Genomic DNA, 13,995 nt, shown 5'->3' with positions numbered 1-13,995 from the left:
CGGTAGAAGTGAAAGTCCCTGGTGAAGGCGCGACTGAAGAGCGCATCGTCTCGTCGACAACGAGCGAGGTGAACCACTGACGCCGTCGCCGCGATGCCGCCCTTTAAGGATGAGCATGTGCTCGTACGTATACCTTTTGCGCGCTGCACACGCACTTGGCTGATTCTGACCACAGATTATTGCTCCGGGCTCGTACATCACCTCGGCGCAACTAGGTCTGCCCGAGTCGTTCACTCCTCCCCGCTACCGATTTCCCAGTCGCATGTTCCCAGGCGCAAATCCTGGAGAATGGGAACCTACTAAAATTCGGTCAAAAATCACATCCAAGAGGAAAGAAGCTCCACAAGAACCACAAGCTACCCAGAATGGAGAGACGAAAGTCGAATCTACCGCGGAGCCGGCGCAAGGCCTACCGCCCACGATTGAGCAGCCTGTCGCATCGTCAATAGAAGTTGATCAGATACAAACTAAGAGCGATGAGATATCTAGTCAAACAGCCACAGAGAAAGCTGAACTTCAAGAGGGTGAAAGCGACGCTGTTCTTCCCGTCGAGTCATCAAAACCTGAACAGACTTCTGAAGCCGTGCCTTTGGCCGACGTGGAAATGGCAGAAGCTCCAGCCGAGGCGAAAGACCCAGTACCCGAGGCTCCAAAACCAGACACTGACATGGCTGATGCACCAACCCAGGAAGAAGCAAAACAGGAAACCGCTTCCGCGCAAGAAGCAATAGAAGCTGCAAAGTCCGAACCAGATACGGAGATGAAAGAGGCAGCGCAAGAGGTGGAGGAAGAGGTAATCGAGCACGAAGACGACCCCTATGCTACAGAAGGTGCCGTCTATCCAATCGTCGAAGGTCGCATTGAGAACTGGCCTTGCTTCTTCGCACTCCTCTCGCATGTCTACAACATGGTCTCCCCCCCGTTCCACAGCCCGGTATTATTCGTCTCACAACCTTGCTGGTCCGCAAGGGATAACGAGATGATCACTCAGTTCGTTTTTGAGAACTGGAAAATCCCTGCCTTTTGTCTAATGGACGCCGCTCTTACTGGGATATATGCTTACGGTATCCCGACCGGACTTGTCGTTGACATTGGTTATGAAAAGTGCGATGTTACTGCAGTGACCGAATTTCAGGTTAATGATATTGGCCGGGGAGCAGGTCTTCGTGGTTGCGGTGGACAAACCATGACCAAACGGTTACAACAAGTACTGGAGAAACAAGGCTTTACGGAAGATATGGCGGAACAGCTAAAAAAGAGCCCCATTTGTGAGATTCTTCCTGCAGGAGTAGCCTATCCGACGGTGGCGCACAATGGCTTCGCTCCTAACCCGGCCTCTGCAGCTTCTACGGGAGCTTTGGACTCGGGATTGAATGCCAAAGATGAGGAGGGCTTAAGGCCTGGCCAAGCCCCTCGTGGTCCTGGCACCGGGACTGTGGTTGGTGAGGAGGCAGGTAATGGCGACGATGATGAAAATGAAGGTGTGCTTGATGTCGCCGCGATTGTGGCTCGCGATAATGCCGCGGAACTTCTTGCAAAACGCGAGAAGGAGAAGGCCGAGAAAGCCGCAGCGGCGAAGAAGGGGGCCGCTGCCGAAGCACCAAAACAGATCCGTCTGAGAAATTCGGAGAGGGAGCGTGCAACATTCACCTATGTCGAATACCTGCCACCTGATGAGTCCGATGATGCTGAGCGCGTTAGTCGGCGTAAAAAGCGAGAAGTCGAGGTCGGGGTGGAAAGGTTTATGGCCGCCACGCCTCTAGCTGGAAATGCTGAAGGGTTGATCGACACAATCGCAGAGGCAATCCACCACGCCGCTCTGAGTGTCCCTGATATCGCCATGCGGTCAGCACTGTGGGACAATCTGATTGTGGTCGGAAACGGTAGTCGCGTCAGAGGTTTGTCGCTCCGTCTCTCGTTTGAGCTCTCACTAACTCCTCCAGGTTTCACATCTAGTCTGGTCTCGATACTCAACTCACGCTACGTCCTTTCCCCTTCTACTGCCACCATCTTCACTTCGGAGTTACCGTCGAATTTCACCACACCGGTAGCCACCCCAGGCACTAATACACCAATACCAGGACAAGTCGGCCAACAACTCCATCACCCCGGTGGTGGCGTCAATCCGCTACTGGTCGCAGCGACGAAGAACATGATGCAGCCTAATCAGCATCTGCAGGTTCAAGGACAATTACCGCCAGGCCAGGATCAAGGAATGGGTTATCATCACCGCGGCTTCAGTCAATCCCCTACGTCAGTCAAGACAGTCAAGATGCCAGACTACTTTCCTGAATGGAAGGATCCTCATGTCAGTGGAATGGAAGAGGCGGCATTTTTGGGTGCGCAGGTTGCTGCAAAGGTTGTTTTCATAGTAGATCAAGGAAACAGCAAGGGTTTCCTCACCAGAACCGAGTACAATGATCTTGGCCCAGCGGGGATTCATGAATGTACTTTATGATGACGCGTTGTACATGAGAGGAGTTTACGAGGGCTCTAGAGCGTGGGTTTTGTCTCTTACACGATAATCAAAGGTTGGGTACCTTAGATATGCATTTTTGGGGGGTGCAGCGAGGCTGAAATGGGTTAGTGTAAGGAAAATGTCGTATGTTCTTGTTCAAAACAACACTAACTTGAGTTGTGTGACTGTGAGTCTGCGTCTGTCAGAAGATCTCTGCCTGTGGACATGATTGAATAAACGCCTAGGTGAGTGTCCCGGCAGAATTCCAGGCTGCGCATGGTTAAGCGTTAGTGGTTTTTGTTTCTGTAGAGTAAGATCACAAAAGAAGAATATGATTGATCGGCTAGACTCGATTTGTGCATGAACAGTTGTAATGATGATACGTATGTGTATCTATATAAATATATCCTGAGTCTGTCTGTGGCGGTGATACTGCAAGTGGGTGGTGAAGAGACAAATGCCGTAGAGGCTTTGGGTTAGACCTTGGGAGGAATGAGCGAGAGGTAATGAATCAAGTACAGACAGAACGGGGACATCTATATGGACCTGATTAGGTAGGAGGTAGGTACAGTGTGTAATGTTTGTTCCTGGGAGACTCTGACACCGGTCCTTTTCAGATCTAGCGATGTATCTCCGTTGGTTATTGGAGTGTAGAGAGAGTCGTGCTTTGTCGTTTACTGTATGATGGTAGGATCGCGAAAGGTATATATATATGCGGAGAAGATGTAATTGCATCGTGTGTGTGTGTGTGACCGACTCACTTGGAAGCGTTGTCACACATTGCATCACATCGTCCCCTGAGTGATTGTCTGATCGACGAGGTACATCCCATAGATATGAAGGACATGATGCTGACGAATTTTGCCCGCAAGAAAAACAGGACGGTCGTTGAGTTCGTACACGCCCTTTTTCACCATGGCCGTCTTCTCCATGACGCGCAGACTCGGACGGTTTTCTCCGTTGACGATGGCGCGGACGTAGACTTGTGCGTACGGGCTCCAGAGCGAGACGCACCTGCCGCACGCCGCGAGCACGGCGTTCACGGATTCGGTCGCGTATCCCTTCCCCCAGGCGTCCGGGAGGAAAGAGTATGACAGTTCGAGGATCAGTGAGGTTTCCGAGGCCGACGGGCTGAGGTGCTCTGGTAAGACGAGATTGTCGGCGTCGACGTGGACGAGGGCGACGAGGCCGATGAAGCGTGTTTCGTGTGGACGAGGGTGCTCTGCCTGACGTTGGACCCGGCCTTGGTTGTGGTCCTGGCCACTGTTGCAGCCGTCGTCGTCGTTGCGGATTTCGTGAACGGCGAAGGTGACGCGATGTGCCTTTCTTCGTTCATCGTCGATGTTGAGAGCGTCCTTGTGGGCTTCCAGCGAAGTATTCGTCGTTGGCAGAATCTTTTGGATCGCCTTTTCGGTATCTTCTGGAGTCTCGGATCGAGGAAGAATGCTTTTTGGGTTGGCTCAGTATGACTGACTAACACTAACCGAGATCAAAGGAGTAGAAGACGGTAGGCGATGTCTGTTGTTGAAAATGAAAACGTGCCCCGACGATTCTTACCTCCACCATGTCGCCTGCTTGTCGCTGCGTAATTGATGTACCCATTCGAATTCAGGACTTCCCCTTTCCGCCGCCGTGATCACTGTCAATTGAAGACGTGGCGTGGAGATGGAAGTGTCCATCGTGTGCTGTCTGGAAGTGAGTGAGCCTTCGATGGCGAGGTAGCTGACTGTCTGACCCTCGACCTTGTTATCCTTGATGATCCTCAGGAGGCGGCGCAGTGCCGAGTGGAAGGGTATATATCACTCTATCACGTTGTTCGGGTAGGGATCATGAACATGAACGGGTACGCCCTGTAGCAATATCGCTAGCACGGATGGACGCCTTGTGGCATCGTCAAGCAAATGCATGTGTATATGCGTTGTCTGTTCGAAGAGCGTTAGATGAAGGTATCGTTACGTGTCTTGGCATTTTTGTCATTGTTGGCTTCCCTACGATAAGACGACATGTACGCCGAGTATGAGGAATGCTTTTTGTCAACTCGTGGCAGACCAGGTGGTGTTGTACGACACACTATAAGGTACCTTAAACTAGACTCGGTTGTTTTACAATCACCGATGGAGTCTTTACCACCACACGGAGAATGGCCGGTGACCGGCGACCCCACCAATACACTATGAGTCCGAGGTAAGTAACTGGCATTGGACTCCCCTGAATGGGGTCGACGAGACAACATGCTTGCTTCTGATAAACAGCTCTCCTGTTGTATCCTGTCTTTCTCGTTGCGCCAACCTTAGCAGACTCCTTCTCTATAGCCATGTCTGTTGCGCTGGAGCTATGCGCTCCCAGGACAGCTCCGACACTCGCCAGTCCACACTCTCTGAAGGTCGCACTGTGGAACATACATATACATACAGGCCCATCCAGCCGGCGTCGGTCATTTAATACCAGGCAGCACCTTGGACGACAACAGCTGTCTCAAAGCGGCACACAACAACTAAGTCCAAGAAGCACATCTAAAATATTCAAAAGCGCCGACGATGCCGTCGCTGACATTAAAGATGGAGCAACCATTCTCAGTGCGGGATTCGGCCTTAGTGGTGTTGCAGGTGAGTAGTATGCCTCATAAATGCTGCTCACCTATCTACCACCAAATCCCTGATCAGCGATACACTAACACCACCCACTGACACGGATTCTCTCTTCAACTAGAAACCTTGATCGATGCCATCCGCAAAAAGGGCATTCGCGATTTGACTGTCGTCTCCAACAACGCCGGAGCAGGCGAATACGGCCTTGCCAAACTCACATCGACCGGACAGATCTCGCGCATGATCGTCTCATTCATCGGCAACAACAAATCTCTAGGCCAACAGTACCACGACGGTCGCGTGGCCATCGAGCTATGCCCACAAGGAACTATCGCCGAGCGTCTCCGTGCCGCCGGTGCCGGCATCCCAGCCTTTTTCACAGGCACGGGATCCAGCACGCTTATCGAAACAGGCGGGATCCCAATCCGTCTCGGGCCCAAGGATCCTGCCACGGGCAAACACTCCATCCTTGAGCCAGGCCGCCCTCGCGAGACGCGCATCTTTGACGGCCGACGCTACCTCATGGAGACAGCACTCAAAGGCGATGTGGCCATCGTCCGGGCCTGGAAGGTGGACGAGGCAGGCAACTGCATCTTCCGCAGCACGACCAAGACGTACGGCGTGCTGATGCCCAAGGCGGCGCGCATGGCCATCGTTGAGGCCGAAAACATCGTCCCCATCGGCTCTTTGGACCCAGACCATATCGACCTTCCGAGCATCTACATTGACCGAATCTGTCCAGCCACAAGCGACAAACATTTCGAGAAGCTTGTGCTCGCGCCGTCAGAATCATCAACTTCTTCTGCTTCTTCCGGCTCCGGCGTCGGCACCAACGACAGTGACACCGTCGCACGCAACCGCATCGCGCGTCGCGCCGCCCGCGAGTTCAAAGACGGCATGTACGTCAACTTGGGGGTCGGCATCCCGACACTCGCGCCGAGCTTCCTGCCCCCGTCGACCAAGGTGTGGCTCCAGTCGGAGAACGGCATCATCGGCATGGGCCCGTACCCGCGCACGCGCGCCGAAGCCGACCCGGACACGATCAACGCGGGCAAGGAGTCCGTCACGCTCGTGCCGGGGGCCAGCACGTTCGACAGCGCCGAGAGCTTCGGCATGATCCGCGGCGGGCACGTCGACGTGTCGCTCCTCGGGGCGCTGCAGGTCAGCGCGGAGGGCGACCTGGCAAACTACATCATCCCCGGGAAGGCGTTCAACGGCATGGGCGGCGCCATGGACCTCGTGAGCAACCCGGACAGAACAAAGATTGTCGTCTGCACCTACCACTGCGACAAGGACGGCCGGAGCAAGATTGTCGACATCTGCGATTTGCCGCTCACGGGAAAGCGCGTCGTGAGCACCATCATCACCGAGCTCGGTGTGTTTCAGGTCGACCGGACTGGTGGAAGGGGGTTGCTTCTCACCGAGACGGCTGACGGTGTGACCGTTGACATGATCAGGGAGAAAACCGCGGCCAAGTTCACGGTCGCTGACGATTTGGGGACTATGGAGTGAACCGAATATGACATTTAAATGAAGAAAGAGAATGCAACATCATCACCTGGGTGCGTGCTTACCGAATGAACCGAGAACATGTAGCGTACCTAGACGAGTCGACACATCTACCACGCATCACGCTTGATAGGACCAATATATAACACTTGATGGAAACGACGGATGACACTCGATATACAAACGACACATCACGCTGGATACGAATGACGACAAAATCATACTCAACATCGATACATGTCAGTCGACCGAAAACTATATGCGATAAGTGGAGTTATCATGTGATTAGAGTGAAGATGATATTACAATACCAGAATACTTCTCATGAAAGGCAGAAAGAATTAATCCATTCACCACGCAAGAGGAACACTAACCCTAAGGGGGAACCCTAACCCCAACCCCAACCCTAACCCTACGACAGATTTTTCTTCGTTGGTATAAGTTCAGTGTTCGTTGTTCTTCTCTCGTTGTATAGACAGACGAACCTACAATTGACTCATTCAAGGCTAGTTTGGTAGATGGTCAGTCACACCCGAACCAATAACTAGCAGAAGTAGATACTGGGTGATCATCGTATATCATAACTGGTACGGACACTAACGTGATATCTACTATTACCCAAATCCACACCGACCTACTGACAGTGCCTCGTGACATGGTGGGCTCACTCATAGTCTCGGTCACAACGCGTCGATTCTTCCCAACACCCACTGCAGGTGACGGTACGTACTGCGCGGTTGGAACTGAGGCTGCATGTGCCCACTGAGATACGTCTGTGCCCACATCAGTCCTCGCTCGTAGTGCTGAATTCCCATGATGCCCTGAGAAGGGCCATCGACACCTTCGAAGCCGCTCGAGACAAAGACCTCCTGGTACTGGATGTCCGGGATGTGGATCGAGATGGGCTTGGACGGTTCGGCCTGGAAGCCGAGGTTGCCGTTCCACGTCATGTTCTGGATCGCGAGGAGGGTGCCGTTGGTCAAGACTTCGAGGTCGAGATCACCGTTTGACCTGGATAGACATCAAAATGCCCGCGCGGTCAGTCAAAAGTCCAGAAAATACCAGGGAACTCCACCTCGGTAGTTCTCGTTACGGAATTGGCTTGGCGGAGAGAAAGAGAGGTAGAATTTAAAACTCCCGGGGGTGTGAAGGCAAGGGATAATGAAAAAGAAAAGAGAGAAAAAGAACAAAGATGACATACACGAGCACACGGTTAGTCGCTTCAATGACTCGAGGAAGGACCTTCTGGATCGGATCGGCACTCAGATCGTTTTCGTCCTCGGGACCGCCGTCTTCAGCGACAAACACGGGGCCTGTACAAAGTTCCCAGTCTACATCAACGGGAGCGTGCATGGCCTTCTTGACGTCGGTGCGGTTGAAGTAAGGCGGCAAGCCCGGGTACGAATAGATCAGATCCGTCGGGAAGCCGAGCGGGTCCGATAATAGCGGGCATTGAAGATTTGGCTCGTACACGTTGAAGCACGGGTTTACAGAGTACGCTGTATAGTACACACTGTCCCACAGGTCGCAGTCCGGGTCAGCCGTCGTGTTTAGATAGGTAATGGGTTGTGTGCCGTTGGGTGGGAAGTGCATGTAGTCTTGGCGATATTGCGCATAGCCGCATTTCTTATCCATGTCGGCGAGCATAGACACATACGAGTCGTTGAAGCCCATGATGTTGTTGTACTTTTCGATCCAGGGGTACACGGACACCGCGTTTCCTGTTGGCCAGGAGCCGATACAAGGATCATAAACGAGGGCGCCTTTTGTGCGGATGTGTGTTAATTAGGGAAAGCCGTTGAAATGCTAAATCCATCGATTCTCCAAGGACACACGACATGGCCCGTCAGGGTTAGGGTTAGGGTTAACTTACCTGAGACATTGAAGTGTGTTGTGTCGTTCTGGTCAAGCATCGCGTTGGCGACATATGGCACGTATCTTCCGGCGTAGGACTCTCCGGTCACATAGATTGAGTAGTTGCTGATACCAAAGATCGTCTAGTATAGTTGTCAGGAAGCCCGGTTCAACGTTAAAAGGCAACCATGAGGAATAAATATTACCTGGAAATTCTTGAAGAACTCGACAAATTCTAGCGCTGGTTCTTCTTCGTCTGTAGCGGTGGGTTCTCCAGGAGAGAAGCCCACACCAATGGGATACTCGACCCAAAGCATGTTGGTCAGGTTCACCCTGCATCGTAATCAAAACTGGTACAATTACGCTCACAGGCTGAAATGCCTGCCTCTGAGGAGACGTCTAGCTTCAAGCGAAAGAAAGATATCGAAACTTACCAGGAGTACGGGTTAATCGTAGGGGAGTACTGACCCCAGCTCCACTGAATGCGCCCATTCTCTTGCAAGAAGCCTTCCAATGAGCTGCATCCCGGGCCTCCGTTGAACCAGATTGTGATCTCCTTGACTGGTGGACCAACTCGAGGTTGGAAAATAAAGAACATGCCTCGACTATCGTCGGACATGTTGAGTGGGATGATCCCGCTGTAAAGCTCGGTCATGAAGCTTTGTGGGACATCGGGGAGCGATTCCACGAAGAACTCTGATACGTTCATGGTCAGTGTCTCTGGAAGAAAGGATCACCACCTTGACTGCACTTCAGGAGGGTAGCTCGTTGGGAGTCTCACTCTTGGTTTTGTTTGTATAGTACAGGGGCTCGGCGGGAGCAGCAACATCACGCCCGAGTAGAGCACGAGCTCGCATCTCTTCCATTCCCTGAGGAGTGAAGCCTCTTCGGTATGCAACATCACGGCGTGCCGCTCCCAGGCCGAAAAGACAGCCGCAGGCCACTAGGAGACTATTCAAATACTGAAGCTTCATGATTACTCCTCGCCTATGGATGTCGAGCTTCGTGGAGAAGACCTGGCGTTGGAGTAAGTTGCGGTCCTCGAGCTACTTATGTGGTCTAGCGAGCAGAAGAGCAACGCCTGCCGATTGGGAAGTGGCTCAATGCCATGATGTAGCATCGGAGAGGTAAGCTGATCCATGCGATAAATGCCGCCTGAATCGAGGTATCGTCCAACCGGGGGAGTCCGGTGCTACCGAGTTTATGACCTGGAGAGTCTAGTGTAATCCACATGAGCTCCTACTGCGGAGCAAAGTATGTAGGTATTATGCGTGCTGTAGATGTCCATACTTATTTAACAGCCGCGATCTGCTTCAGCCAGATCATTGTTGAATCAGAGAACCTCTGCACGTCGCCAGAGGGAACATGCGGGCAGCGAAAGATTCTTCGGAATCAGCATAGCACAGAGCCACCGAGGAACAGGCACCCAGGCCCCCCGCATCAGGAAGATGTTGAGAACCGCCCAGGTACGGATGTGCCGGCGTGGAGTGATAGCAGGGAGAAGCGGTGTTCGAAAACTGGCGATTGGTCTCATGGAGAGAACATCTGCAGTGCGGCTCACCAAGCGATAGCCGCCTTGTGCCAAACTATGCTAAGCAGTCGTAGCGCCATGATCGAACCTGCACTGAGCAAGCTTGACTGGTCTTCGTAGACTATAAACAAATAAGCTGTGGTGATAAGCTCTGAGGTTGGACTGATAAGAAGGTTGTATCTTTTGCTAGACCATGACAGGAAGCCCGATTATGTGACATCGCGTTGGTGCTAGTGTCAGTTTGGTAAAGCGTACAGTAAGTACATCGACCTGTGCTACAGCTATCTCGATCATCAAGAGAGAAACCTCTGCTTGTTCTGTTCTGCCCATTCTTCAAACGTCATTGCTTTCTTGCCAGTGTATTTCTCGACACTCGCCAGCTGCTCAGGGTCGACTGGATAACCACAGACCAGACTGCGTGCAGGATCTACCGCCCCCGAATGCTTGATCATGTATTCCGCGAGAGGAGTAGGCCAGTGACGCTCTTCGGTAAATTTCTTGTATGCTTCCTCTTTGTCAATCACTTCAATGGTAGGGTTCTTGCCCAGGACTTTTGCGAGGGTCTTGACACAGTCTGCCTGCGAAATAAATTGTGGGCCATACAGGTACATGGCCGCGTTGTCGTCCTGCGGCCCTTTCACGAGAACCGTACCACAGGCTCTCCCAATGTCCTCTTGTGCAATGGCATCGATTGTAGCATCAGGTGCGAAGATCTTGACCAACCCACTCTCGAGGCCTGCCTTGTACTGGATTGTGTTGCTGGCGAATGAACCCGGTCTAACAGCGACGTACCCACCTGGGCCAAATACTTCTTTGAGACTGATCTCGATTTGGGCATGGAGGTAGGGTATAACCTCGCTAGGTTGCACGTCTTCTGGTTCGCCTCGGATGGTGAAGCTGCTGAGCAATACCACCAGGTCGATGCCGGCAGACTTGAGTGCCTGCAGGGTAGACTTCATGTTGTCGGGTGAGCGGTGGGCGATGTAGATGAAAGCACGGGTAGCTTGGGTGCTCGATACCGCATCGTGCACAGTATCAGGGCTTTGTAGGTCGGCTTGTACTTTCTCGAAGCTGCCGTCTTTCAGCTGTGCCTCATCCAGGCCTGGAATGGGCTTTTTCGTGTCCCGCATTGCCAGTACCACCTTTGCTCCAAGTTCGTGAGCAGCGCGTGCGGTGGCCGAGCCAACCGCTCCAGACGGTCCAAATACTATAACCTTTGGAGTCGACATTTTGAACGTAAGGTGGGCAGTCCGAGTCCGGTGTTGTGCTCGAGGGCCTGGCCGGAGAGTTTCCAAAGAGCACTGTCAAGAAGGAAGGTTGAAAAGAGAGATTGAGAAGCAAACACCAACCCATCTTATATAGCTTCAGTGTAGGTACTTACTCGGAGCTAGGAACAATGAATCAATCAGCACCCTTCCGCCGGCTCTGGAGCATGCCGTGGGAGGTAGACCTGTCACCTGCACACTACTCCTCCAATTGCGTCGCGGAGAGGAGACATTGATGCCTCTTTCCAGTGCGGATGTGCATCGGTAGTCAACGAGGTACACATCGCCCAGCCTCAGGTTCCACCCTTCTGTAAATAAAGGTCAACTCTCGCATGTCTCAGACAGAATTCATATCCATAGAACAAGGCTGGACGAGAGGTGATTGGGCGATGAGAGACCTTCACTCAGGCTAAACCTAAAGCGGGCAACAATCTCAAGCACGCTAAATTTCTCTACGGGACCTGCTTTCAATGACTGAGAAACTCCATCCGTTGCGAGAATTCTGCATACTTCGTTTCTATGTTGATGTATCCTCGGGGAGAGTCATGCGTTCGTTCTCTTACGATGAGCAGAGCCTGTCCGTTTTGAAAGCCGCGATGGTTCCGCGACGATCGTCTCGCCAGGGTGTTGAGTACAGCCACTAACGCTGTGTTCACAATTTTCCGAACGGGCTGATATGGACATGGCTAATGCGGATAGTTCGGGTAAGTTTGCGGTCTGTTTTCATTTCCAGGGCGACAAGTTTGACCTTTTCGCTCGTTCATCAGCTGCTGGAATGCCATTCGTCATCTCCACCAGCGTGAACAAAGCGGATCCTGAAATGCGTAAGCTGATCAGGAGGCATTGCATGCTGGGGAGAAATCGCGGAAGGATCCTGCATAGTAGGCGAAAGCCCAAGACGGTCGCTCCAGTCTCAGAGGCGGTCCCCAATTCGCTTGGCTCAGAGTTATCTTTGCTACGATTTGCCGATTCAGTAGAGCCGTCTACGCTATGGGAGGTCTTGAAATGTGAGTGTTGACTTCGCCCTACGATATCTGTCTAGCAGATAGATATAATGCAAGAGGCTGTGGAGAAAGGATCATCCACGATACTGACCCTGTGAAAGTTATCTCGGCTTCGAAACGGATTTTCTTCCCCTTGGAGCAATGCTTTGATTTCAACGTCCAGGACCGATCGATGTTCGATCCGTTGACGTTCGACCCGGCATATCTTAATGCCGTAATGTTTGGAGCTCAAGCATACATGGACTTGGTGTCGGGTTGCTCCGGCCACCAGTCGTCAGCACACATGGTGAAGGCAATTCGGCTCCTTCGCGAGAGACTTTCGACTTCGGCCGCAACCGAACAGTCATCCTCTGTTTCGAATTCCACAATACTGATCGTCTTAACTCTGGCGCACGTTGCACATTTGACCGGCGACCACGACACCGCCGAGCACCACCTGGGAGGTCTTTGCAAAATGATCGAGATGCGAGGAGGCATTGCTGTATTCCAAGATTTCCCTAAACTTCTCACCGAGTTAATAAGGTTAGCGACAATCCCCTGAACTCGTCCTTGACCTATCCATTTGGGAACTTATCCCAGCTATTTCTGGAGTATGGCTCACTAGGCTAATCCTAATCTACCATATGCAGGTGTGACATCAGCATTGCACTTCACAGGGGAACACCACCAGTCTTTGACTTCACTCAGCCTGTACTTGAACCTGTACAATCTACTTTTCTCCTACATCAACAACCACGGACCAAGCCATATTTTCCACCTACTCCTTGTCTGGCGGACGGTGAATACCTCGACGTAACTGCCACCCATCGGTGCACAAACGGTATCACATCAGACGAGAACCTAGCCGGGGTATGGGCGAGTCTGAGCCACTTCTGTCATCTGGTAAACTCAGCCGCGGACGACGGCACCAAGCTCAGCGACCGAATCCTCTTGACCACCATGAGCTCCGTCACGTACGCGCTTCTAAGAATGAACCTTGCAAAACCCGACCCGGTCAACGAAGCGATTCGTCTTGCGATGCTCGCATTCTGTTCACATGTCTTCCTCGAACGGCGGGGCATCCACCTTCCGAACGGCTACCTCTGTGATAAATACCGGACTTGTTTTGAGAGCCTCGACACCCACTGTCGGTCGGCGCGAGGCGCTTGTCACCTCGCGCTGTGGGTTCTCATGATTGGTAAAATTGCCGTCTACGCCTCTGATACGACAGATGACTCTGCATGGATCGCGTCCAGGCTGAGAGAGCACGTTGGCTTGTTGAATAACAATAACAAGCGTTGCTCGTGGCCACGGCTCCGACTGACGCTCAAGTCCTTTCTGTGGATCGACATGCTACATGACGCTCTCGGGAAGATGATCTTCGCATCTGTCTCCTAAGCCGACCATCATTGCGGTGGTTTGTACCGGTCCGAATACCAATGGTGCGACAGTCGGGGCGCAGATGCTTTTTTTTTATGATGTCGGCATTCGAATCTTAACCATCCCAAAGAGTACCAGATATCCAGGACACCCGGTCTTCCTTTCTAACTGGACTAAGACACCACCGGGTCGTCGAGATATTGTCGTATTTATGTCACTTCGCTTGACTAGCCTAACGATAACGCAACCCAGCACAATCTCTTGCTTTGTCTTTACCGTGGGCCATCCCGGATACAGATGCCAACCACCAACGCCTGTTTGACGTCGGGGAAGCTCACACGTGTGCACGGAGCTTGCTACGGCGGCAGCACTGGTACTCGCATGGACCATGCCGAGCACGTAGGCCGGTCCCGATGTGTTCTTCATC

At 52.4% G+C, this 13,995-nt stretch overlaps 6 protein-coding genes across 6 annotated transcripts; 3 read left to right on the top strand and 3 right to left on the bottom strand.

Annotated features, from left to right (window-relative positions):
- Positions 1-93: 93 nt before the first annotated feature.
- Positions 94-2,458, top strand: PV08_04014 (uncharacterized protein; the record flags this gene model as incomplete). The annotated part of the gene is made up of 3 exons (XM_016378363.1): positions 94-123; positions 176-1,898; positions 1,944-2,458. The coding sequence occupies 3 exons, from the start codon at positions 94-96 to the stop codon at positions 2,456-2,458; spliced, it is 2,268 nt and encodes a 755-aa protein (XP_016237040.1).
- A 785-nt stretch (positions 2,459-3,243) lies between these two features.
- On the bottom strand, positions 3,244-4,137 carry PV08_04013 (uncharacterized protein; the record flags this gene model as incomplete). The annotated part of the gene is made up of 2 exons (XM_016378362.1): positions 3,244-3,904; positions 4,016-4,137. The coding sequence occupies 2 exons, from the start codon at positions 4,135-4,137 to the stop codon at positions 3,244-3,246; spliced, it is 783 nt and encodes a 260-aa protein (XP_016237039.1).
- A 635-nt stretch (positions 4,138-4,772) lies between these two features.
- Positions 4,773-6,558, top strand: PV08_04012 (uncharacterized protein; the record flags this gene model as incomplete). The annotated part of the gene is made up of 2 exons (XM_016378361.1): positions 4,773-5,064; positions 5,168-6,558. 2 exons carry the CDS (start codon positions 4,773-4,775, stop codon positions 6,556-6,558), a joined length of 1,683 nt encoding a protein of 560 aa, XP_016237038.1.
- A 677-nt stretch (positions 6,559-7,235) lies between these two features.
- On the bottom strand, positions 7,236-9,118 carry PV08_04011 (uncharacterized protein; the record flags this gene model as incomplete). The annotated part of the gene is made up of 5 exons (XM_016378360.1): positions 7,236-7,566; positions 7,757-8,318; positions 8,429-8,552; positions 8,616-8,742; positions 8,844-9,118. 5 exons carry the CDS (start codon positions 9,116-9,118, stop codon positions 7,236-7,238), a joined length of 1,419 nt encoding a protein of 472 aa, XP_016237037.1.
- Positions 9,119-10,233: 1,115 nt separating this feature from the next.
- On the bottom strand, positions 10,234-11,169 carry PV08_04010 (uncharacterized protein; the record flags this gene model as incomplete). The annotated part of the gene is made up of 1 exon (XM_016378359.1): positions 10,234-11,169. One exon carries the CDS (start codon positions 11,167-11,169, stop codon positions 10,234-10,236), a length of 936 nt encoding a protein of 311 aa, XP_016237036.1.
- Positions 11,170-11,887: 718 nt separating this feature from the next.
- Positions 11,888-13,586, top strand: PV08_04009 (uncharacterized protein; the record flags this gene model as incomplete). Its single annotated transcript, XM_016378358.1, has 3 exons — positions 11,888-12,212; positions 12,311-12,731; positions 12,839-13,586. 3 exons carry the CDS (start codon positions 11,888-11,890, stop codon positions 13,584-13,586), a joined length of 1,494 nt encoding a protein of 497 aa, XP_016237035.1.
- Between the last annotated feature and the right edge of the window lie 409 nt (positions 13,587-13,995).

This window comes from Exophiala spinifera, assembly GCF_000836115.1.
Source record: "Exophiala spinifera strain CBS 89968 unplaced genomic scaffold supercont1.3, whole genome shotgun sequence".
Lineage (NCBI taxonomy): Eukaryota > Fungi > Ascomycota > Eurotiomycetes > Chaetothyriales > Herpotrichiellaceae > Exophiala > Exophiala spinifera.
The sequence above is the reverse complement of the archived record's forward strand: the minus strand, read 5'-3'. Positions and strand labels throughout refer to the sequence as shown.